Source organism: Rousettus aegyptiacus, unplaced genomic scaffold (genome assembly GCF_014176215.1).
Source record: "Rousettus aegyptiacus isolate mRouAeg1 unplaced genomic scaffold, mRouAeg1.p scaffold_m13_p_16, whole genome shotgun sequence".
NCBI lineage: Eukaryota > Metazoa > Chordata > Mammalia > Chiroptera > Pteropodidae > Rousettus > Rousettus aegyptiacus.
In genome coordinates, this window is record NW_023416291.1 from 53,929,781 (window position 1) to 53,952,704 (window position 22,924).

Genomic DNA, 22,924 nt, shown 5'->3' on the forward strand with positions numbered 1-22,924 from the left:
GCGGCCGCGGCGGCTCGCGGACCGGAAAACAAGGCAAGGAGGACAGCCACGGTCGAGCACAACGCAAAGGACGCAGAGGGGGACGCGAAGGGCCCGGCGCCCGCCCCGGGGCCCCGGGGGAGAGCGGGCCCGGGTCGCGCGTGGAGAGGTGGCAGCTCGGCTCAAATCAGTCAGGACTCGTTCACAGACCAGTGACCCACAGCGAGATTTCAACAACAACAACAACAACAACAACAACAAACGAATATGTATTCAGCCAAACTGCTGGAGCCCAAAGGAGAACACCTTCGGCCAGGAGAAAGCGCAGCCGCCCCCCGTGTCCGTGGGGGGGCGCGTCCCATGAGCCCCGTGGGCACCGGAAACCTATACACACGGTTCGTTGTTTTTCCTACACGTGCAAACCTGTGATAAAGTTTAATCATAAATTTAACTGTGAGAAATTAACAATAAAATAATTCTACCAACACAGTGTAGTAAAAGCGACGTCAGTGTGAGAGTGGCATTAGTAAGGAGTGAGAACGACTCGAGCACAAGACCTGTGACACTGAGTCGGTGGCTCCGATAACCACCGAGGGATGGACAGGACGCATCCCAGCGCCGAGGACGAGCGGGGGTCCCAGGCGGGCGGGCCGGCGCCGGAGGGCAAGACTCTTACGCTCCTCAGAACAGTGTGCAACTTAAAATTTGTGAAATGTTTCCGGAACTTTCCATTTCTTTCGGGCCGTGGGCAGCCGAAACCGCGGGCGAGGGGCGACTGCGCCAGCGGCCTGGCGTTCTGCGCCCTCAGAAAGGAACGAGGTGGGGCGGATGGCGGCGGGGGGAAGGGCCCGCGGGGCTGCGGACAGAGGCAGCGGTCTCGGCGGTCACGCTGGCTGCGGCCGGCTCGCAACGTCCCGGTGAAAGGGCGAAGACTGCCGGGCTGGACGCAGAAACAAAACCGGACGCCGGCGACAACGCGGCTGCGCCGAGCGCCACGCCGCACAGACGCCAGCCCTCCGCGTCGGAAGCGGACTTCAGGCCGGCGGTGCTGGCGGAAGGACATGTCAACTCGGCCGGAGGTCGCAAGGGTCCTGGATGCCGACGCGCCACAGCTGGGGTTCCGGGCAGTTAAACCAGGCGCCGACAGACCGCACGCGAGCCCCGGGCAACCTGTGACCGAAGCTGGAGAGTGACACCTGTAAGGACAGAACCAGCAGACGGAGTGGGGAGGGCCCCAGATCCGAGCGCGCGCGCAGCTGACCGCGTCGCCACACGGGACAGGGACGAACAGCAGGGCCCGGGCGGCAGGGGGCGGCAGCCGGGATGGGCCGCGTCCTCACATCGCAGCGCAATCCTAGACGAGGGGGCTCGACCGCACATGGGTGCGGCGTCTGCCACCGCCCGGAACCGAACCGCGTGTCAGTCACAGGAGACGACGCAGTCCCAAAGTGCCTGGTAACCGAGAAGCGCTTCGCCGTAAACGGGGTAAAAAAAAAAAGGGTGTGAATTAGGACGTCCTTGGAACTGCGAGAGGGTCCCATTGTGACAAACCAAGTCCTGCCGAAGCAAATCGAGCAGGAAATTTATACTTTACGTAGATGTTGGGAAAGGTTTAGAATCGATGGTCTAAACTTTCAAGAAACTAGAAAATTAACAGCAAACTCCTCCCCCCAAAGAACAAAATAACGAGACCAAAAATGAAGCAGAAAACAATGAAATACAAAACAGACCATCGGCTTTTTTTTTTTTTTTTTATAAAATCATAGCAAAACGTTGAAAAAGACAACATGAGCCCGGTATCGGGAACGCAAAGGGGGCACCACCGAAGGCCCCGCAGACGCCCGAGGCACACGAAGGCCCGGGCTCTGGCCGGGGATGGCCGTCAGGGCAGGCCTGGGTACTCGAAAAAGGACACTTTCTCCCCGGAAATTACGTACAGGTGCAGCCACTCCAGAAGACCGCGGCAGTTCCTCCAAGGACCTGGGACAGAACCGCGTGTGACCCCCTCCCGAGCGCGCATCCCAGGGCATCAAAGGCAGACCCTCACCGCCACGTTCCGTGCGGCATGCCGGCCACAGCCGGACGCGGACGCGACCTCGGTGGCCTTGGCAAAGCGATTTGCAAAGAAAACACGATGTATTTTGCAGATACACATGTACAGTGGTCTGTTCACACGGGCCCACGGAACAGGATTTGGCCTCCAGAAAGAAGGAACTGCCACTCGTGACATAAGCCTGACCCAGAAAGGCAAACGCCACATGACCTCACAGGACCAGAGCACTGGAAAGGTGGCCCCGGGCTAGGGCAGACAGCCGGGGAGAGGCTGGCTCAAGGGCACTGACTCCCAGTTGAGGAGTCCTGAGGGATCGCCCGTCCAGCACGGCGACGACACTGTCTTGTGCCCTAGAGACTTACGGAGAGGGCAGCTCTGCGTCCTCACCACAAACAGGTGACCGAACCTGGTGTTGGGGGAGCTAATTCCCTGCCCCGATGGCCATTTCACAACGTGCACAGGTATTAGAGCTTCACGTCCTGGACCGCAATTAAAAAAACGAGTTAACTGCAGATGCATCAGAGGTGTGGGCGCCGAGAGTGCTGGGGGGGGGAGGGCTGGATGCGGGCAGAGGACAGCCCCCCACGGGGCGGGGCGGCCCCCCAAGCTGCATCTGAGCCTGCGTGCTGGGGGCAGGCCCCCGCGGGACGCTGCTGGAGCTGGGGGGTGGGGTGGGCTGGTGCTGGCAGAGGGGCTCCGCGGTGGCCCGCCCATGTCAGAACTCCACGTGCCACCAGAACGTGGGGCCTGCGAGCAAACCAGGCCGCTAGGGCGTTTGACCTCCGGGCAAATGGAGCTAAGTGCAGTGGCTCAGGGACAGCCCCTCCCCCGGGCTGCCCGCGAGCGGCGGAGTGCGAGTGTTCGCAGTGCAGGAAAATTGGGTGGGGGGGACACGTAGCCCATCAACAAGGGGCAGCAGCCCACAGAGGCCCGACGTTAAGGTCAGCGTCCAGGGAACAGCGTAGTGTCCCTGTTTGTAAACGTGTTAGAGACGCAGGAGAAGGGGCCAGAGCCAGGAAGAGGCGGAGGATTTCAACCGAGAAACAGAGACTCTGCAAAGAGAAATAGAAACCGCAGAACTGAAAAACGACTCAGAGGCACTGGATGGCAGAGGTCAGAACGCCACGCCCGACAGACGGCGGGATGAACGCGGGTGAAGCGGCGTCAGCCGAACGCACCACGAGCTGAAAATGCCTTTAATGGGCCCGAGCTGCCGATCGCCGCGGCTTAGCCGGGCCACGGAAGCGGCCGGGGACACGCAGAAGCCGCACGTGGGCAGAACCACCTCCGGCCACGCCTGTGCCCCGCGGGGACGGGGCGCACGTCGCTGGCCCGGGAAAAGGCCCAAGTCCCGTTCTGACTGGACGAGCATCACTTTCGCACCATCATAAAGCCGAAAAATTGGAAGTCACCCCATTGCAAGTCGGGGGTGTCAGCATTTCCAAAGACAGACAAAATCATGCCCCCAAAATAGAAAAGCCAGAACAGAGTATCAGAGACCTGTGGGGCATACAAAATAGTTCCACATACAGGTAACTGGGGTCCTGGAGAAAGAGAAAATGGGCAAAAGAAATACTGGAAGAGATAATAGCAGGAATTTTCCAAAATGAATGAGTTGTCAACCCACAAAGCTCAGCAAACGTTCGACAGGATAAATACGAAGAAAACCACATCCATCATCCCATAACTTCAAAACACAGATAAAGAACAAACCGTTAAAAGCAGCCAGATACAAAGGGGCCGTGACTTTAAAGGGAGAAGACCAAGTCGGCCCTCATCAGAGACGATGGAGTGACGTCTTTAAGATGCTGACAGGCAAAACACCCAGAGCCAAACCACAGGTGATGACATCGTTAGTGCAGGTGGAGTCAAGACGCCTTCAGGCAACCAAACGCTGAGGACATCTCTTGCGGACAAATCCACAGGAAGCAGTCCCTGGAGTCCCTCTGCAGGTGGGACGCCCCTCCGCCGTCCGCGGAGCCTGCCGCAAGTGCTGATGGGCCCCCGTGGCCAGCTGCGTGTGTCTGCTGCAGGAAGCCGGGGACAGACTCTCCTGCCCCCGCATGCTGTTCCATCCGCCCGAGGACCATCGTCGTCTGTGAAACGTTGTTTTACGAGGCTGCGTCTTGGAGGTGATGCCTCTTGATTTCCCCAGGGGTCCGTCGCTTCGACACGATACCCAGGCCGTCTCCTCCATCAGGAAGGCTTCCTCCAGCGAGTTTTGAAACAGCGGTTGTGCCGCCTCCTCCGGGCGCGGGTGGTGCAGCCGGCCCCTCCTCTCTGGTGCCCCTGCCCCCACGGCCCCTCCGCACAACTCGCTCGAAGTCCTGGGGCCCTGCTCTCCATCCTTCCTTTCTCGCATTTCCTTCCTGAATTTGAGCTGCAGTTCTAGGTTGTTCCTTACCCACGTCTGTCCTTGGTGTTTGAACGTCTGACCCACGATGGCTTTCGGGCCTCCGCATGCTACAGGGCGGGTCTGGCCATCTCCCTGGGCTCCGTGGCCTCCACCTGCGGAGGGGGGTTTTCCTCGGCTCGTGAGACCATGCTCTGGGTTGGCCCTGGTCTCTTCCTCTCCCCACAAGGACACCAGTCCCACCGTGGGGTCCCATCCTCCTGACATGGCCTCACCTCACCCTGACCGACTCCCGAAGGCCCCATCTCACCATGCCCCGCCCCACGCTGGTCGTCAGCCTCTGGACGCCGGCGCATTCCATCCGCGGCCCCCAGCACACCCGGCTCCCGTCCCTGCGCTCACGCCCCTCCCCCCAACACGCTCCCACCTGTCCCTCCAGGGGAGCCAGCCGCGAGCATGCGCCTCGCCGGAAAACAGGAGCAAACCCAGGCTTGACCCCTCTGTCACCTGCTTCTCCCTGGCCACCCACCCCACATGTCGCTGCCTCCTAGGGGCCTGGGCATGAGCTCCCACTACCCCTTCTCAGCCGTGCCTCTAGGAAAGACCGGACACCACGCTCAGACCTAGTTTCATTTTTCTTTATTTTTTTAAAAAAAGCCCCTAAGTTCTATGGCTTCCAGGAAGCATCAGAGAAACGAAGTGCCATTTCTGTACACTTTGTAAAGCAAGACCTAGACGCACGGCCGCGGCGCCGGCTGCTCCCCGCGCACCGGAGGACCCCCCACTCCGCGCACGGGCAGGAGCGCGCGCTCTAAGGCGCTCGTGGCCGCAGAGGCCCCAGTGCCGTGCGGGGGCGGGAGCGCCTGCTGGCCACGCCCCCAGCTTTGGTGCAGCATTTTGGTCGGGTGCCGCCCCAGCCCGCTGTCCCCTGTCGTTCAGGGAGGCCCAGGGCGGGCACGCCCCGGCGGCAACGTCCCCCAGCGCCCCCTCGAGAAAACTGCCTTTGGATCGAGGGAGACAAGCTGGACTTTATGACACTAATGGGGCAGGCGGGCTGGACGTCGTGGGTGGCCAGGCCTCCAGGTCGCACTACTCACGTCCGCGGGCGGCCGCCGCTCTCCTTTTCCTTACTTTAAATAGTTAATGCTCTCGGAGGGGAGGGCTGGACAGGTGCAGACGTGCCGGCCGCAGTCTTATGTGCAGGGAGCGGCCCGGGCGGGGGCAGCGGGCGGCCGCGGGCCACGCTGCTGCGGCGGGAGGGCGAGCGGTGCCACCGCCCGCGTCACTTGTGTCTCTGCAGCGATTTCCTCTTTCTCCTCTTGAAGAAACAGCAGCACCTGGAGGCGGGACGGCCAGGCGGTGAGCCCCGGCGCGGGGGCCTGAGGCGCCCCGGCCCCGGCCCGGGCCCGGGCCCCGGCCCCGGCCCGGCCCCCGCCCGGGCCTTACTTGGTGTCATCCGCCACTTCCACCTCCGCAGGCGCTGTGATGGGCGCGTTAGAGTGACCGGCGGTGGGGTCGTCCGCATTCAGCTCCCCGTTCGTGGAGTTCAGCGCCTGGGTGGGCGGCAGCTGGGGGTCACGCGAGCCGTGACGTCCACCCCCCCCCAGGCTGCGGGGGCCCTCGCCCCACCTCTCACCTGGTTTTTACTGTACAGCTGGGCTTTCTCCCGAGGCTGCGTCTGCGCGGGCAGGTCGGTGTGGACCGTGCCGATGGGCGTCGGCTGCAGGGGGCAGGATGCGGCGCTGAGGCCCGGCGCCAGGCCCCTGGCCCCCGGGCCCCCCTCCGCGCCCAGGACCCCGCCCGCCCCGGCCCCGCCCCCACGTACCAGGGGCTTCCCCGCCCAGTCGTACTCGTAGTCGAACACGAAGCCGCTGCGGTCGAAGAGGTCGGTGAAGAGCTTGCGCAGGTAATCGTAGTCGGGCTTCTCGAAAAAGTCCAGGCGCCGCACGTAGCGCAGGTACGTGGCCATCTCCTCTGTGGAGAGCCAGCAGGGCTAGGGTATAGATCTGGGCTGGACACGGGGTTGGCGGGGGACAGCCGCGCGAACAGTGGGCACCGGGCGCCCTCACCTGGGAAACTCTCGCAGAGCACCTCGATGGGCGTGGCCCGCTTGGTGTCCCCGATCTTCTGATAGCGCTCCTTGAGCGTGTCGGCCTGTGGGGAGACCGGTCAGCGCTGCCCCCGGCCGCCCCGGCCCGGCCCCCGCGCCTCCGCGCCCCCGGCCCACCTTGAGCCCCTGCCAGGGCAGGCTGCCGCGCAGGAAGTACATGAACATGTGGCCCAGCGCCTCCAGGTCATCCCGGCGGCTCTGCTCTGCGGGGGGGACAGCAGGTCAGCGCGGCCCGCGCGCCCCCCCGCCCGGCCCGCGCGCCGCTCACCCTTGCCCAGGTGCGTGTTGATGCTCATGTAGCGCGCCGTGCCCGTGAGGCTCTTGTGCTCGCGGTACGGGATGTGCTTCTTGGTCTCGGGGTCGATGTACTCCTTGGCCAGGCCGAAGTCGATGATGTGGACGGCGTGCTGCCGCTTGCTGCCCGGCCGCCCCACCAGGAAGTTCTCGGGCTTCACGTCCCGGTAGATGAGGCTCTTGGTGTGCACGTACTCCATGCGCGTGATCTGGGAGCGGGCCGCAGTGTCTTCACCTGCCCGGCCCCGCCCCTCCGTCCCGGGCCCCGCCCACGCCTCCCTTCACCAGGCTCCACCCCCCGCCAGGCACAGGCTCAGGCCTCCCCACAGCCCGCACCAGCTGGATGGCGATCATGAGCACCGTCTTGAGCGTGAACGTGCGGTCACACAGGTCGAACAGGTCCTCCAGGCTGGGCCCCAGCAGCTCCAGCACCATGGCGTTGTACTTCCCGCAAGGGCCGAAGTAGTACACCTGAGGGACGCCCTCTGCGGGCCGGAGGGCACACAGATGCCTGCGGGGCCCACTGCGCACGCACCGCCCCACCCCCTCACCAGGCCGCGGGCTGGCCGGCTACCTGCTGTGCTGAGCTGCTTGTAGAAGCGGTACTCAAGGTGCAGCTGCGGTGCCCGGGACTTGATGGGCTCCTGGAGGGACAAGGTGGAGGAGGTGGCGGCTCACCCGGCGCCCGGCACGCCCCTCCCCCTGCCCCAGACCCCACCGGGATGCGCCCCATGCTGCTGCCGGAAGGGCTGGACTCACCAATTTGATAGCTACGTACTCATTTGTATAGAGGTTCTTTCCTGTGGAGGAGAGAGGAGTCAGGACGGCGGGGCCCCGGCCCCCACTGGCCCGCACCCCGGCAGGCAGGACATCCTGCGTGACCAACCGCCTCCAAGGGGCACCTCCTGTTCCTCGGCAGCCCCCGTGAGCTTGGCCCGCCCTCCCAGGTCTTAGGGGTGAAAAGGTGCCCACAAGGCCCCCAGACCGCTGCAGTGTCCCCGCCTGTCCCCCTCACCCTCTCCTCCCAGCCCCCCACCCCACCCCTGCCCACCCAGGGGGCTGCCCCCAGCTCCTCCGGGGACCCCCCCACCTGCACGCCGACACACTCCAGTTCTCCCATCAACAGCCAACGTGGATCGCAGGCCCTGAGCCCCTTCTCAGCACCCGCAGCAGCAAACTGGGACCCCGGTCACCACTCGCGGGCATCTCCCCGTCCCCTGTGCCCACCGATCCACCCCAGGGACACCCCCCCTCCTGTGGGCAGTCCACTCAACTCCTCCGCATGGGACCTGCAGACGGGAGGTGGCAAACAGCCAGGACCAGCCAGTGTCCCCCCTCCCAGCTCATCCAGCGGATCCCTCCCATGGATCGACCCCCCACCTCCCCGCCCCCGCACCCCACGGCTCATCCCCCACCTTCCTCCCCTACTCCCCCATGTCTATGCGGTAACATCCCTTGGCCAAGAGCCCCCAGGGAGGCTTGGCGTGGCATGCAGAGGACTCAGCACAGGTGCCCTGAAACCTCCTCTTACACCCTGGTGCTGGGACCCCGAGGCCAGACCCCATGCCACCTTCGTCAGGTGAGACCCTGCCCGTAGTCTGGCGGACAGGAACGCCCAGGGCTGGCTTTCCCAGGTGACAGGAGCAAAGTAGGCGCAGGCTGGGGACCTGCACCTCTCAGGCCCACCCAGCAGGACCTCCGGGCGCTCGCTGAGAAAGGGCTGAGGTGCCAACCTCATGAAACTGCACAAACGCGAGTCCCAGAACCCGGTAGAGCCCGGGTTTCCATCTGTATGGTCCCAAACGCTGCAGAGCCCCAGGTGGTCCGGCCACCACCGCTGGGTGACTCGCCGCGTAAACGAGGGGCCGCACCGGCCCCGTGCGTGCATCTGCGAGTCACCGTGCGGTGCCGTGCATGCCCGCCCCGCCATCTACGGCCCAGCGGCCCCTCCCGGCACGCTCTTGTCCTCTGTCCTGTGACTGCCTTCACCAGGGCCCGGCCGCCTCAAGCCCAGCCCCGCACCATGTGCCCGCACCTCCAGGCCTCGGCTTACTCTCCAGCCCGCTGCAGCTGGACAGTCTGGGCAACATCGGCACTTCGGCTGTTCTTGCCCAGCCACGCGGCGGCAGAGACGCCACCACGTGCCACTTCCCGACTTGAGGCCAGGGCTCCCCACTGAGCTAGCCTGCCCCATGGGTCAAGGTCACAGCCCATCTCAGCGTGCACCGCGGGGTCCAGTGGTAGGTGTGTCTTCCGCTCTGCCGTGGCTGCTCTAGGGCCCTGGTGTCCTTGGCAGCTCAGAGGCAGCGGCTTGATGTCCCCAGAGCCCTGCAGGGAGTCCCGGAGTCCACGGAACCGGAAGTGGTGACGTCTCCCACCGACGGTCCCACCCGCCTCGGGAACAAGCTTCTCCCAGCAACACTTTGTGGTTCTCAGAGTGGGGGCCTGAGGCACCTGGCAGGCTCTGGGGCGGTTACGACGGACACGGTTTTTGTTTTAAATCTTTGCTGTCCACTGCTCGCTGCTTAACCACAGCCGGTCCCTGCCGCCGCCGCTTCCTGAGATGACTCTGGCTCCACACGGCGTGACCGGGAGCTGGTCACGAGTATTTCTTCCTCTGCAATCTCTTCACTCTTTATTTCCATTTCTTGCCGCTGTCAGGAAGGGGCGCGCAGAGGTGCCTAGTGAGTATCACGGAAGGCTTGTCACAGACGCCTGGGAGAGCAGCCCCTTCTAGTCCTGGTTCCTGGGTTTGGATAAAAAACATGTATGCCTCTTGGGATTTCCCCCCTACCATTTTATCACGGAAGCTTCAAATACAAGGAACAGTCGCACCCGCACCGCCTCAGTCACACGAGGAGCTTGTGCGGCCTGTTCTGCTGCACGTCTGTCTGCCTCTCGTGAATCTCCTGACGTGTGGATACATTTCGAAGTTGCAGACATCGGTTCCTGGATCCCAGATGCTGCCGCCTGCAGGTCAAGTGTGCCGCCCGAGGAGCTGTGGCCAGCGTGTGATCCTGTGCCATGCCCCATCCAGACGGAAGCCGTGCCCCCGGCTCGTGCCCCCTGCCATGCCCGTCCGCACCGACCCCATCCCGGAGCCACGCCTCACGCTCCGCCGGCCCCTTCACACGGCACGGTGTGTTTCACATGCCAGTGCGGAGGTGTCCATGGTTCCTGTTGACAGCTGAGTGACGCCGTGCCCCAGCCGGGGATATAATGGTCATCCTAGGGCAGGCATGAGTTTTCTCTGTCACAAGCAAAGCTGCAGGGGCCGCTGCCCGCGGGCCCTTCGGTGCGCGGCTGGGCAGCTCTCCGGGGCACAGCCTGCCTCGCACGGCCGCCTTCTGTGCTCCCGGGTCCCGCCTGCCGGGCAGACCTCGTGCCCGCGCTGAAGTGGGGCGTCTGCTTTCATCACGCGGTTCCCACCCTGGCCCGTGTTCTGGACACCGGCGCTCTGTCAGACGGCACTCCGGCCTGTGGCCTGCCCATGCCAGCTCTTCAGGAGGTTTGTGATAAGCAGACACTTTAAATGTCGACGAAGTCTAACTGATCCTTTACAGTAACTGATCATGTTGTTTTATCTTGTTGAAGTTTCATGTTTTGACTGCATGTGAGTTTTGGGAGAGCCCAAGTCCTTGGTGTCCAGCCTGAAATTAAGGTTAGCGTGTGTGCACGTGCACGTGTGTGTGTCCGTGCCCACGCAGCCACCCACAGACTCCTGGGGCAATGCAGGGCTCTGGGCTCCACATTGGCGTCCAGCCATGCACACAGACAGGCGAGCCACAAGGCCTGGCGGAGAACCAGTCCTACGGGACTGTGAGTAGAAGGAAGGTTCGGGGGCCACACAGGTGGGAAGACGCTGGAGCTGCAGCCGTCCAGAGCAGGGAGGCCTCGCTGCACCCCAACCTCAGGCGAAGGACCTAGAAAGCCCACACGCGGGAGAGGGGTGACTCCAGGCCTTGAGTTAACGCCTGCTCTCAGCCTTCCCTGACAAAGCCAAAAACCCAGCCTCCAACAAAGTGAAGTCACCAGGACAAACCTCAATCCGGATTTAAAAGTCTGTGACGTGTAGCACCACAGTGTTCAATATATAAGAAAACAGCACTAGACTATAACAAGGAAAGACAAGTCAAAGGTACCACAGACAGTGGCATTTGTAACAGCTACGTGTTCAAGGATTTAAAGGAAAAGATAGGCAAACGGAACAAGCAGATGAGAAATCTCAAAAGAGAAATGGAGATCAAATGGAAGTGAAAAATACTATGAAAAATTTCACTAGACAGCTCCCAACAGTAGGTTGGAGACTGAAGAGAAACCGAAGAATGAACTTACAGCAGGGCAACAGAAACCGTCCAGATTGAAGCAGAGAGGGAGAAAGGTTGGAAGAAAACTGAAAAGAGCTTGAGGAACCTGTGAGACATCATCAAACACCCCTCATGTGTGTAACTGGAGTGTGGGAACGAGGCCAAACAGCATTTGAAGATATAATCGTTCAAGTTATTCCAAATTTAATGAAAAGTGTCACTATACGGATCCAAGCAGCTGAATGAAAGTCAAGCAGAATAAATACAAAAAACCCACATCTAACAATGCAGAATTAAAACCTGAAGCCAAAGGAAATCTTTAAAACCACCAAAAAAAAAAAAGACATTAAACGCAGGGTAACGATGCTCGGTGTTCACCATCAGGGCAGTGCCTGGGAGACCCACGGCGGCCCACAGCCCGAGTGCCGGCAAGCGCGCGGCGCCCCGAGCTCGCAGGCCGCCTAAGGGCGTTTAATATAACGGCTGTGCTGAGACTCGCCTCCCCCGGGGCCAGCGGGACCAGCACCCGACTGGGGGACGCGCGCTCGGGGAAGCTGTGCTCACGCTGGACAGAATCTGGGCGCAGCCAGGGGTCCCTGAGTAGAAGAGAGGCGCAAACTCGGACGCGGCCACGAGCTACCGACACACGCGACACGGAAACTCTGAAAACCAAACTGAGCGAAAGCCGCCACGCAGAAAAGAACACGGGCCGTTTTCGAACGACGGCTTAAGGCCAAGCTGCGCCACCGTGGCCCCCATACGCCCCAGGTGAGACCTGCGCCGCTCCGGCTGCTGCTGCCGACCTGCGAGGACCGAGCCCAAGGTGCCGCCGGTGCCCAAAGCTACACAGTCCACCCAGGCCGTACAGGACTGGGTCCGGGATGCGTGCACGGGTGCGCACGTTCGTGTGCACGCGTGTGCACGCGTGCCCACACGTGTTGCGGTAAGCATGTGCACGCCGGGACGGGCCGGCAGGGTAGCTCCATCCGGGAGTGCGCCGCCACACTGCCCGGGCCCCACACCCTGGGGAGGGCGCCTGTCTGTCCCGCACCCACGGCAGCCTTGGTGACTGACGGGGCAGCCCAGTGCCCACCCTGCACGCCCCCCACACCAGCAGTCAGGGCTGGCCGCAGCCTCTGACGGTCCCCGTGCTCAGAGAGCCCAGGTCTGGGGCGGCCCCCAGCCCCCCAGCCACGTGCCGAGCGGAAGCCGAGCTCATAAGCGCGCCTGGACCCACCAGCCGGGAAGCTGGCGGCCTTCCCCCGCGTGGGCCCAGACCCCAGGGTACAGCCTGCTTCTCACATCCCAGTCCCCCCTCCACCCCCCAAATAAAAAATGAGTGGGGCTTACCTAGCCGGAGCTCCCCGAAGTTGCCACAGCCTATCTTCTTCCCGACCCGGAAGTTGGGGCCCACCATCAGGACCCCCGAGCTGGTCCCCGTGCTCCGGACGCTGTGGCTGATCCGGCCGCCAGACTTGGACATTCTCCGGCCCTCCTCCGACTCCCCTTTCCCTCCTTTCTTGTCAAAATCCATAAGTTTGTGGTACCCCGGCCTCTCCACGGTGACTCTGCTGCCGTGCAAATCCTGGTCTGCGGAGACCTGAGGCGCGGCGAGTCTCGGGGCTAGTACACCATGGCGCCCGGCAGGCTCCTGCCTAGTGAGATGCGGCTGCTCGCGAGGGCCAGGCCTCGGCGCTCATCTCGGTGGCCTCGGGGTCTCGCGTGGGGGGAGGACACATTTTGCTGACAGGTCCTGGCCGCCTCAAATCTTGTGGCTCCTAGCTGTGGGGAAACAGAGGCTCGGGTTAGAAGGCTGAGAAGCATGCACTCACCTGCCCGCCCGTGACGTGGCCCAGATTCCAAAGAATGGGGGGGGGGGGGCAGAAACGGGCGGGGCTGGCGCGGCCAGGCGGCATTCTGGAAAGATCTCTAAAGGCATACGTGCAACCGTGAGTTTCTAGGGGACAGAGGCCGCCGTGAACACCCCACGTCGAGGTGGCATGAAATGCACTCTGTTGCGTGCCCACCGTGGAATGACGGCCACTCAAGTAACAGAGGCCCCCAAACCAGGCGGGGAGCTGCAACCTGGGTGCAGAGAGGTGGGGCCCCCCCCCCGCCCACGGCCCCTTCTCCCAGCTGAGGGGTCACTGAAGAGGGCAGAGGACAGACAGCAGATCGAGGATCGAGGGCATGGCCAGGTGCAGATGGAGTTGTAGTGACTCAGATATGGTGACACCATGCAGCCCTGGGGGCCGGGACTCTGGGGGATGACCAGAGAAGATCAAGGTGGGGGTCTCTGAGAACCAAGCCAAGGACAGAGCCTGCTGTCTGCCCTTGGCTCTGGTTCTGGGAGTGGCCAGCTCTGGGCCAGTCAGGGTGCAGGCCGCACAGAGGGGAGGGCCAGCCACGTGCTCGGGGAGAGGCGGGGCCACGATGGCATGCGCCCCCACGTGGCACACCGTGCATGTGTGTCCACGCCCTCCCCAGAGCGGCCGCCCGCAGAACCGGCACCAGGAGGGGTCTGGCCTGCACGAGACCCTGGAGCCTGGGCGCAGCCACCGGGGAGCACGAGGCTCCTGTGCGTGCTGGGCTCACCTGCCCACAGCGGGCGTGAGAAGATGGCAGGTGGCCGGGAAGCTGACGATTCCGCCACACGTGCCGCCCAACCCAGGCCCTTGGCCCACACGTCCCCAACATGACTCCAGTGACCCCGCCTCAGTGTGCCTGGGCCCCACATGGCCCCCTTACCCAGGGCAGGTGTGCGGTCACCACTGGGCCACCGCCTGCAATGCACAGCGGGCACTGGGAAGCAGGTGAGGAGCCTGGCCCCTCCCAAGGATGCCGGCGCCTGCTCACCCCGCGAGCAAGAGCGGCCGCCCCAGACCCAGCGGGCGGCACAGACGCGCAAATGCTCTGGAGGGTGCCGCCCCACCACCCACCGGCCACACGGGGGGATGCTGGGTCCTCTCCCGGACGCTCTGGCCAGACGGCACCTGCGGGGGACAGCAAGAGCGAGTCACGCACCGGCCTGTGGGACGGGGGCCCGAGACGGGGCCAGGGCCACAGCTACATGCCCGCCCGGCGCGTCTGGGTGCGAGCAGGCGGCCCCAGGCCTCGGGAGCACACGCGTCTGACCTCGGCCTGGCCCCGGCCCCGCCAGCGCAGCCCACGCCCACCCCGGGCCCTCGCGCGGCACAGCCCTCCAGGCGCACGGGCCTCACGCGCACGCTCGTGGCCAGCTCCAACTCCGCGCGGGCACGGTGCCCAGGTGGCCCCTGGAAGCTGCCGCCCGCCTGGGTCCAGCCTGAGCAGGCCTCACGGACACTGCTCCAGGTTGGGCCGCGCTCCTCTGCCAGCGCCCACCTCAGGTGAGTTACCTGCCCTGTTCTTTTGGGGATCCTCCATCTTGTCAGGGCCGGCTCCCCTGGCAGGGGCCCCAAGAACCCCCTTCTCTGACCGTCTCCACTCAGTGATGTCACAGTCCCTGGCTGACATCACCGGCACAGACCAGGCCCAGGGCTGGGGCGACTGTGGGCAGGTGTGGGTGGCCTCCCTCCCTGGGGGTGGCCCCGTGCAGGCCACTCAGCCCTACAGGGCGTGGTGGACCCTGTGGCAGGTGCCGCCTCCGTGGCACCTGGACTCAGGGGATCCCGGCTGCAGCCCCTTCTACACAGCTCTGGACACACGCGCCCCCCCGCCCGTGGGAGCCCACTCCTGCTCAGGGGCTTGGTGACATGCGGAGGGGGCACGGCGCTCCAGGGCCATGCGCACCACGAGCCCAGAGGGGCCAGGACCCTAGAGACGTGCCTGCCCTGGGGCTGCAGCCAAGAAGTCTGGGGGCGCCCGCAATGTCCCATCATGGCGGAGATGGAGGAGGTGCCCCAGGATGACCGCACGGGAGCCCGCCCACCTGGCCCCCAGAACAAGGTCAGTGTCAAAACGGATTAAGCAGAAAAGGATCATAATGCACCGAGTTACAGCCAGGGGAGAGGAGACGGCACCCCCCAACCCGGAGGGGGGGTCTCCACCAGAGGTGACACAGGACCAAACATGCCGAGGTGGCCCGAGGTCACTTGTCAGGGATCTGGGGTACAGATCCCTCGCCCGAATCCCTGACCGGCACCAGCCAGAGGGAAAGGGGCCGGTCTGCGAGATGGGACAGTTGTACGGTGCTCGCCACCGAAGGTACCAGGAGGCGGACTAGACGCGCCGAGGCTCTCGGGGGGGGGGCTGGAGATTCGCGGGTGAGGCCACAGGTGGCAGGTGGCCCGCGCGAGGTTCGGGAAACGCAAGCGCAGCCACTGCGGGCCGTGAGCCCACGAGGAGCAGAGGGGACTCAGGTACTGTCCCTGCGAGCTTTTGACGGATTTGAAATATCTTCGAATCTCAGACGACAAACAGACGAGGCTGCTGCTGCACGCCCCGCAGCCTCAGACCGTGGCACCCAGCAGCGGTGACGGTCTGGGTGTGAAGCACGCCCTCCGGACGCTGGGCGCGTGGGGGCGGCCCTGGCGCGTGGCGCATCGGCTGCAGGCCTGGCGGTAGCCGGGACGGGCTGTGAGCAAAACCTGGGAGGGGACTGAGTTCACGGTGAACGGTGGTGGCCTGGCCCAGCCCACGGGGCTCATCGTACTCTCTCCACATGTGGAAATTTCTGCCTCAGGAGCCAAAAGGAGAACGAAGGGGCCCGGCAGGGGCAGGGAACCCAGGCTCCTGCCCAAGGCGTCACAGCCTAGGGCTGGCGTGCGCAGCCCTGGACGGAGTGCATCTGGAACCTTCCATCTGCTGGGAGCATGCTCCTGACAGCGCGGGCCTCTCCCCACAGCCCCCGCAGACACCTGGACAGACCTTCCCGCACACCTTCCTGTGGAGCTAACTGCCCATCATGGGGCAGGGGTGCCCCCCCAAGGGACGGTCTGCCCGGGCCTGTCCCAGGCGCAGCTGCTGCCCAGTGCAGCGAAGGTTCCAGCACTGTGGGCTAAGACGTGTCCCCAACGAGACACGTTCCAACCCCTGGTGTGTGACCTTATGTACGAACTAGAGGGGCCCCTGATCCGTCCCGGGCGAATTCGTTAGACGGACAGAAACGCGCAGGGAAGGAAGGCCACGTGACGGCGGGTACAGAGGCTGTGGCGAGGCGGCCGCGAGCCGAGGGACCCTAGCAGCCACCGGAGGCTTGCCTCGGGAGGGGCCGCACACCACGACCTCCGACTTCTGGCCCCCAGAACTGGGCAAGAAGCAGGTAAAGAGGGACCGCCCCATAGCCTCGCCTGATCAGCGCCCAGGCCGGGAGATGAGGGTCAGCTGCAGCTGTGGGGACCATGGGGGCAGCGGGGACCCGACGGGACAGAGAAGCAGGGCACACTCAGTGCCATCATGAGGAAACACCAGAAAAACCAGGCTGGGGACGTCCTGCAGGACAGGATGGCCCAGGGCGTCCACACGGGAGGGGTGGGAAACCGTGTCAGCGGGAGGGACCTGAGGGGGTGTGAGACGGAGTGTCACACGCGATCCTGATGGGGCCCCGCGGCTGAGGGGCCTCAGGGGAAGCAGAAGGGGAAGTAAACCTGGTCTTTGGTTGTTGGTGACCTCTCAGTGCTGGCTCATCAGCTGGGACGAAGGTTCCGCACTGCCGGAGTGTGTGACCGGGGTACGGGGGGGGGGGGAGGGGGGACACAGGGACCTGTGGGTGGCAGTGACTCTGTGAACCTGAAACTGTTCTAAAATACAGCTTGCTGTAAAAACCCAAAGCCTCCATCTCTCCTGGGGGCCTCCTCCCGAGCCCGCCCCTGCTCCACACGGCGGCCCGAGGGCATGCCCCTTCCTCAAGCACACGGGCATGGCGCCCACTCGGGTCCTCCGTAAACGTCACTGGTGAGGCCGCCCGCCCCTGCCCTGCGACCGCCGCCGTGGGGCAGATGCAGAGGAAAGCGGCAGAGCCCCAGGGTGGCGTGGACGCAAGCGGCGTGGCCGGCGGACCAAAGTGGCGGAGGGGCGCCGGCTCCTCGGCTGGGCGGCGGGTGGAGGCAGCAGCAACATTCAGACGCGGCGAGAGCGTGGGGAACGGGGGGCTCAGATTTAAGCGGAAACAGCGATGTTTGGGTAGATGTGGCTCTCCCCACCGCAGGAGAAGCGGCAGCCCTGCAGGGTCAGGCGGCCCTGTGCAGACAGGAAGTGGCAGATGGTGCCGCCCCACAAAGCTGCTGCTGCAGGTGGGCAGGCCCGCAGTGGCCTCCGGGGCAGAGAGGTCGGGAGCAGACCTGGGACCCCCTCCAGGCCCTTCCCACGCCTGTACCCCTTCCCGGCCTCCTGACCAGCCCAGGCATGAGGCCTCACCTCTGACAAGACGGGAAAGGAGGGTGTGGGGTGTGGGCAGATTCGGGCTCAGGGGGAGCACAGATGGGGAACCCGTGGCCAGAAGCTCAGGGGGGACCTATGTGTAGGAAGTGGAAGGGCCCCACACAGCTGCACACCAGCCAGAAGGCGCGGACGCAACACTGGTTTTGCTGGGGGCGACTACCCGTCACTTCGAGGGGCCAGCCCCGCCCAGAGGACCTGACCACCCTCAGAGGGCCTGCAGGTGCAGGACTGGCCAGCTCCCTGTGGGTGAGAAGGGACTCTTCCGTCTAGACATGACCCCCGGCACCGGGCGGGTCTCTGGGCTGAGGACCAGCCCCTGAGCCAAGGCAGGCGACACTGGGCAGCTGCCTGCCCAGCACGCGGCCCGGCGGTCACACCGACGGCGGCTCGGAGGCGCCTCCCTCCCAGGGGCTCCCACGCGCAGATCCTCACCCCGAGTTTCCAGGAGCACCACTTCAGGACTGGACTGTGACGGGGCCGGGGGCTGCCGGGCAGGAGTGGGCGCGGCCTGGGATGGAGGCGGCCCACAGGCGTGCCCCGGGGGACACAGGCCCAGCGCGTGCCAGGTCCCGTGTACACACACTCGTGCCTTCAGGTGTCTGCAAGGACCTCAAGCGGAGGGCGCCCGCCTCTCGAGCGCTGGGCGGCTTCTCAGAAGCCTCCGGCGTGCGCGCTCCGCCGTCTGCGACTTGAAAACCCCGAGAACAGGATGTTGGTTTTGTGGCCTCGCTTGCTGGCAGCACCAGGTCCTGTGGGGCCCAGTCCTTGACATGGGACACACCTCCGCAGCAGTTCGGTCAAGGGCACACGGCCCCAAACCCGCCATGACCGAAGGCCACAGGCTGGTGTGCTGTCTGTCTGTCTGTCTGTGAAACTCGCGGAGTCAGGACCCAGCCTGCTGCCACCGCAGTACCTGGGGCAACGGCCCGCTCAGGATTCCCAGACCCCGAGGCAGCAGAGATGCCACGTTAAAGGGTCAGAGTCTCGCCCGGGAAAGAAATGACCCGAGGAGCAGCGGGCCCCGGCCGCAGCGCGTGGGACGCCCCGTGGGAAACGGTCGGCAGTTCCTCAGGTCAGACAGAGACGTCAGTGGCCCAGCAAAGCGGCACGGTCACTGCGGCTGGTGGACAGCTGAACACGTGTCCGTCCACACAGGGGAGTGTCACCCGGCCATAAAAGGGCGGAGGTGCCGACAGTCACCACAGCGTGGACAGACCCTGAGCACACGACGCTCAGTGAGAGACACACAGGGCCACACGCTGTGACTCCACTGATGCGACATGTCTAGAACAAGCAGGTCCACAGACAGGAAGTGGGTTCAGGGGCGCCGGGGAAGGGGGTGGGGAGTGGCTGCTGATGGGGACAGGGTGTCTTTCGGGTGATGGAAGGTCCTTCGCCTAGACAGAGGTACTGGCTGTACAACCCTGTGACTGCTGAGACTGGAGAGGCTGGGGGCGTGGGGTGTGCCAGTAAAGCTGGTTACGGGGTGCTGTGAGCACGGCTCTGGCTGGCGACCTGGAGAACAGGGTCGCGCTCCTGTGCAGAGAACAAAGTCTGGCCGGCACAGGCGTGACTGCCAGAGCCATACCTCCTGCCTTGGGCCCGTGTTGAACTGGCTTTTATCAGTCAAGGTGTGTGGCCACAGGAAGTAACAGATGCAGAAACCAGAGAGACGGTGGAGGGGCAGAGGGGCTGACTCTCGGCTGCCTGGGAAGACGACACCCACCTGCCAGCCCCGGCCCTTCCCAGTGGCCCCGGCCAAGCCCTGAGCGGGCGCAGAGGGCCCCCCACAGCCACCCAGGACAGGTTCAGTCCCCAGGTCCTGCGGCACCAAGCTCACAAAGCTCCTGAGTGCTCCAAAACTGGTCAGGATGGCGGTGAAAGACCTGGAGACCCCAGAGCTACCCAGCCCTGTCTCTGGCCACAGATGTGGCAATGCAGCTGTGTCATCCTGGTGAGCAGGCAGCACCCCAACTATGGTCCCTGAGATCAGCTTCAGGGTGGAATGGCCCCCAGTGCCGAGGCTGCATCAGAATCACCTGAGCTGCTGGAAACCCGAGTTCCCTGCCCACTGGGCAGATGCTGGTGTGCAGGTGGCCAGGTAGGGCCTGGGGGCCCACGGCCAGTAAACACCAAGCAGCTGGGCTGGGAGCCACCCCTCGGCCATGAAGGTTCCACTTCCCACGTAGCTAACCAGCTGCCCCAAAGCAAAACCCGAGCCCGGCACGCCCCGCCAGCCCCTCATCAACACCAAAGCCCCAGGATGCAACCAGGAGCGCTGGGCGTAAGCCTGTCTGTGTAGGATTTGAGACACACTCGTACCAAGCCATTTTGGGCTGTTTGTCTAAAACTAAATTTAGCTGGGCGCCTGCATTTTCATCTGCCTGTCTGGCTGCACCTATGAGAAGCTGCCCCAGCACCCTGAGACTGACGCCCGTGCAGGACCCACAGTGGCTCAAGGATCTCCCCAGGACTTGCTGGGCCCAAGGGTGCTGTTTCGTACTCAAATCTGTGCATTTCTTAAAACCAAGCATTTCCAAATGAAAATTTAAGGTCCAAATGGTGATGAACCCTGAGTATAAAAAGCACACGCAAAAAAGAAACAAATAACAAGTTATCACCTATTACACATGGTATGTCAAGTTAAATAAAACATATTAAGATGACTTCCATCTGCTCCTTTCTGCTTTCCGACGAGGCTACTAGTATACCGTCAGCTACCACTACCCCCGGGTGCCGCCGTGACTGTGCCAGACAGGGAAAACGAGGCCTGGGGCAGAGAGGCGCCCGGTGTCCCACCCACCGTCATGGACAGCCTGAAGGCTGATGGGCCCTGGTCACGCCACGCCACGCCGCGCCGGGCCCCACACCCAGGCCCTGCCCCGCCTGCTCACCCTGGGTTTTCAAGGCCCAGAAAGGACGTGCCAAGACAGGGACCACCCAATTACACCTGAGCCGATGAGGAGCCCCGCTGCCCCAGAGGTGGCTGGGGCAACCTGTGGGGGCCCGGAAGGGGCAGCCAAGTTAACCCTGGAACAAGGTGCAATTAGGTGTCCCACAGGAGACACCGCTGTCCCTAAGTTCAGCAGGGACGTTGCTCAAACCACCCAGAACCTGCACACACACAAGTGGCTCCATGGTTGTCCGAGACACTTCTCAGCGGGCTTGCTTCCCTCGTTACTGGCTGGGGGGCCGCGTCCCCCAAAGCTGCGAGGAGCGCACGAGGAAGGCTTCCAGTTTTAAGGAAACCTCGTTTGCTTCCTCTTGCAACCGAGGTAATGGCCACATGCTTAGGAGTCAGGTGGAACCAGAACCGGGCGTTCAAAGCAGTCGCCCCAGGATCTGTCCTCACAGTGAAGGGACGCGGAGCCAGGTAATGAGCTGCCCGGCCCATCCGCTTCAGAGAAATGAGGGGCCAGAACCAGACAAAAAGGTGCTTCGCGAGAAAAGGGCGACTGCCAACGCAGCACCCACGACCACTGCAAGCCCCAGGGTTCCCCTGTACGGGGGTGGAGGGCCCAGCGGCTCCTTCCAGACCTTGCCCTCGCTCCCACATAGCCACACCCCCAGCAGCCAAGTGCAGCAGACACAAGCCCTAGGCCAGATCCCCGGGGGCGAGCACCAAACCCCCCCCCCCCCCCCCCCCCCCCCCCCGCAGCCCTCTGAGACAGGGCCACAAGCACGGGGAAAGGGGGGTGAAGGGACACCTGGGGCCCTGGAGATTCCTGGGGGCCCTGCGCCCACCCCGCCCACCGGCCTGCAGAGCCCAAAGCCGTTCCTTTCTCAGAACGCTTGGATGGAAGCACAAGGGGAAAAACAGAAACCAACTTCTGGCGACGTCCGCAAACTTCCCCCTTCGGAACCTGCCGGCCCAACTCACAATCGGTCCTCACAGAGGCGACTCCATCCGCCGCAGGCGGCAGGCGGTTCTCCCTCGACTGGAGCCTTTGTGCTTCCAGACTCAGCTCCCACCCACGAGCCGCGGAGGCCCCGGGGGCCGGCAACCGCCCCCGAGCCCGTCCGTGTCTCCGGAGTCTCAGACACTGGCCAGCCCGGGGACCAGCATGGAAGGGGCGGGGGAGAGGATGCCGGCCTCCACCTCCGCGCACGGAACCGCCAGGGCTGTTCCCGGCAAACAATGCGGGGCTCACTCAGCGGCCCCAGAGCCCGCCCAGGACGGCAGCCCGGACGTCACCGCGAGGCTCTCCCTTAGCCCCCCAGGTCCCAACAGGAGAGCTTCCCGCGGAAGAAGACTGGGGCAGAGGAGCAGGGGACGCGCCGCCCGGGCAGGGCCGGGTCAGCGGCGGGAACAGTGTGGCCACCGAGAAGGCACACGGACCTCCCGCCACCCCCCCCTCCCCAGAGCCGAAGTGTTCCCGGAAAACAAAGCCGGTGGCGAGAGCAGAAGGGGGAGGGCACAGCCAAGCTGAGCGCGGCGAGGTCCCAAGTAGCGCCCCGCAACAGGTCACCCCGGAGGAGACCCTTCCTTGCTGCACACCCCTTCCTCGCGCGGAGACCCCCGGCTCTACCCCCGAGACCTTCGGGACCACAAAGGGAGGGAGGTGGGTGGATGTGGGCACGTGCGTGCGGAGGGGCGATGGGACCAGGGGTCTGGGGGAGAGAGCTGGAGGGGTGGGGGCGTCACGTGCAGCGAACCCTGGGGGCAGCGATGGAGGCAGGCGGGGTGCGACTAAGCGGACAGCGGCGCGGTCTGGAGCGAGGGGATCAGTAGGAGAGGTGGCCAGGCCTGAGTCTGGGGGTCATCAGGGGGGCAAGGTCTGGGGTGCAGGGGAAAAGGCGAGGAGGGTCTAGACGGTGGGGGTCAGTGGGCCATAGGGGCAGTGGGGTCGGATTGCGGGGCTCAGGGAGAGTTGGGGCACGCGGTCCGGGGTACGGGGTCAGTGGGGGTCAACAGCAGGGTTCAGAGTGCGGGAGCCTGCGGGCTGTACGGGCAAAGGAATCCGGGGAGCTGGAGTCCACGGCGCGGCTTGTAAGGGGAGCGCGGTGTGAGGTGCGGGGGTCCCGGGGCACTGCAGGGGCGGCGCGGGCCTCGGGAGTCGGCGGAGGTGGGGCCGCAGGGCCGGGCGCGTGGCCGCGGCTGCCGGCGAAAGCGCGCGCGTCGTTACCTCTCGGCCTCCGCCGCGGCCGTGGCCCCGCGGCCGGCCGGCCGGGCTGGGCGGCCCCGGCTCCTTCAGCAGCGCGGCGCGGGCCCCCGCTCCGGGCCCTGCTCTCGCTCCCGCTCCGGCGCCCGCTCGAGCCTCCGCTCCCGCTCCCGCGCCGCCGGCCTCCGCATGTTGGGCGCGGGCCGTCCCCGCCGCGCGGGCGCCCGGCTCGCCCGTCTCGCAGCGTCGCCGCGGCCCGCGCTTACGCCGCCAGCGTCGCGGGGAGGGCGCGGCGCCCACTGCGCAGCCGCCGCCGCCGCGGGGTGCGCGCCGACGTCACAGCGCGGGGCGGGGCCCGGCCGCGCG

The 22,924-nt window shown here is 64.5% G+C and overlaps 1 protein-coding gene across 2 annotated transcripts; it reads right to left on the reverse strand.

Moving 5' to 3' along the window:
- Positions 1-5,007: 5,007 nt before the first annotated feature.
- CSNK1G2 (casein kinase 1 gamma 2) lies at positions 5,008-22,786 on the reverse strand. 2 transcript variants are annotated; one of them, XM_036234182.1, is made up of 12 exons: positions 22,583-22,785; positions 12,447-12,878; positions 7,549-7,589; positions 7,364-7,433; positions 7,126-7,274; positions 6,764-6,998; positions 6,613-6,698; positions 6,455-6,539; positions 6,211-6,359; positions 6,022-6,105; positions 5,832-5,938; positions 5,008-5,722 (listed from the first exon to the last, which is right to left on the reverse strand). In XM_036234182.1, the coding sequence occupies exons 2-12, from the start codon at positions 12,628-12,630 to the stop codon at positions 5,668-5,670; spliced, it is 1,245 nt and encodes a 414-aa protein (XP_036090075.1). In that variant the 5' UTR covers positions 12,631-12,878; positions 22,583-22,785; the 3' UTR covers positions 5,008-5,667. The 2 variants fall into 2 exon arrangements, 1 of the variants encoding a protein (XP_036090075.1); XR_004955000.1 differs by having other exon boundaries at positions 5,689-5,722; positions 6,236-6,359; positions 22,583-22,786.
- Between the last annotated feature and the right edge of the window lie 138 nt (positions 22,787-22,924).

Bases quoted from the DNA above. Each gene is read 5' to 3' on its own strand.
- CSNK1G2 (XM_036234182.1), bottom strand. From the start codon at position 12,630: ATGGATTTTGACAAGAAAGGAGGGAAAGGGGAGTCGGAGGAGGGCCGG. The intron at 7,590-12,446 runs GTAAGCCCCACT...TCTCCTCCACAG, and splicing joins CTTCGGGGAGCTCCGGCTAG to GAAAGAACCTCTATACAAAT. The intron at 6,999-7,125 runs GTGCGGGCTGTG...GCCCGCTCCCAG, and splicing joins TCATGATCGCCATCCAGCTG to ATCACGCGCATGGAGTACGT.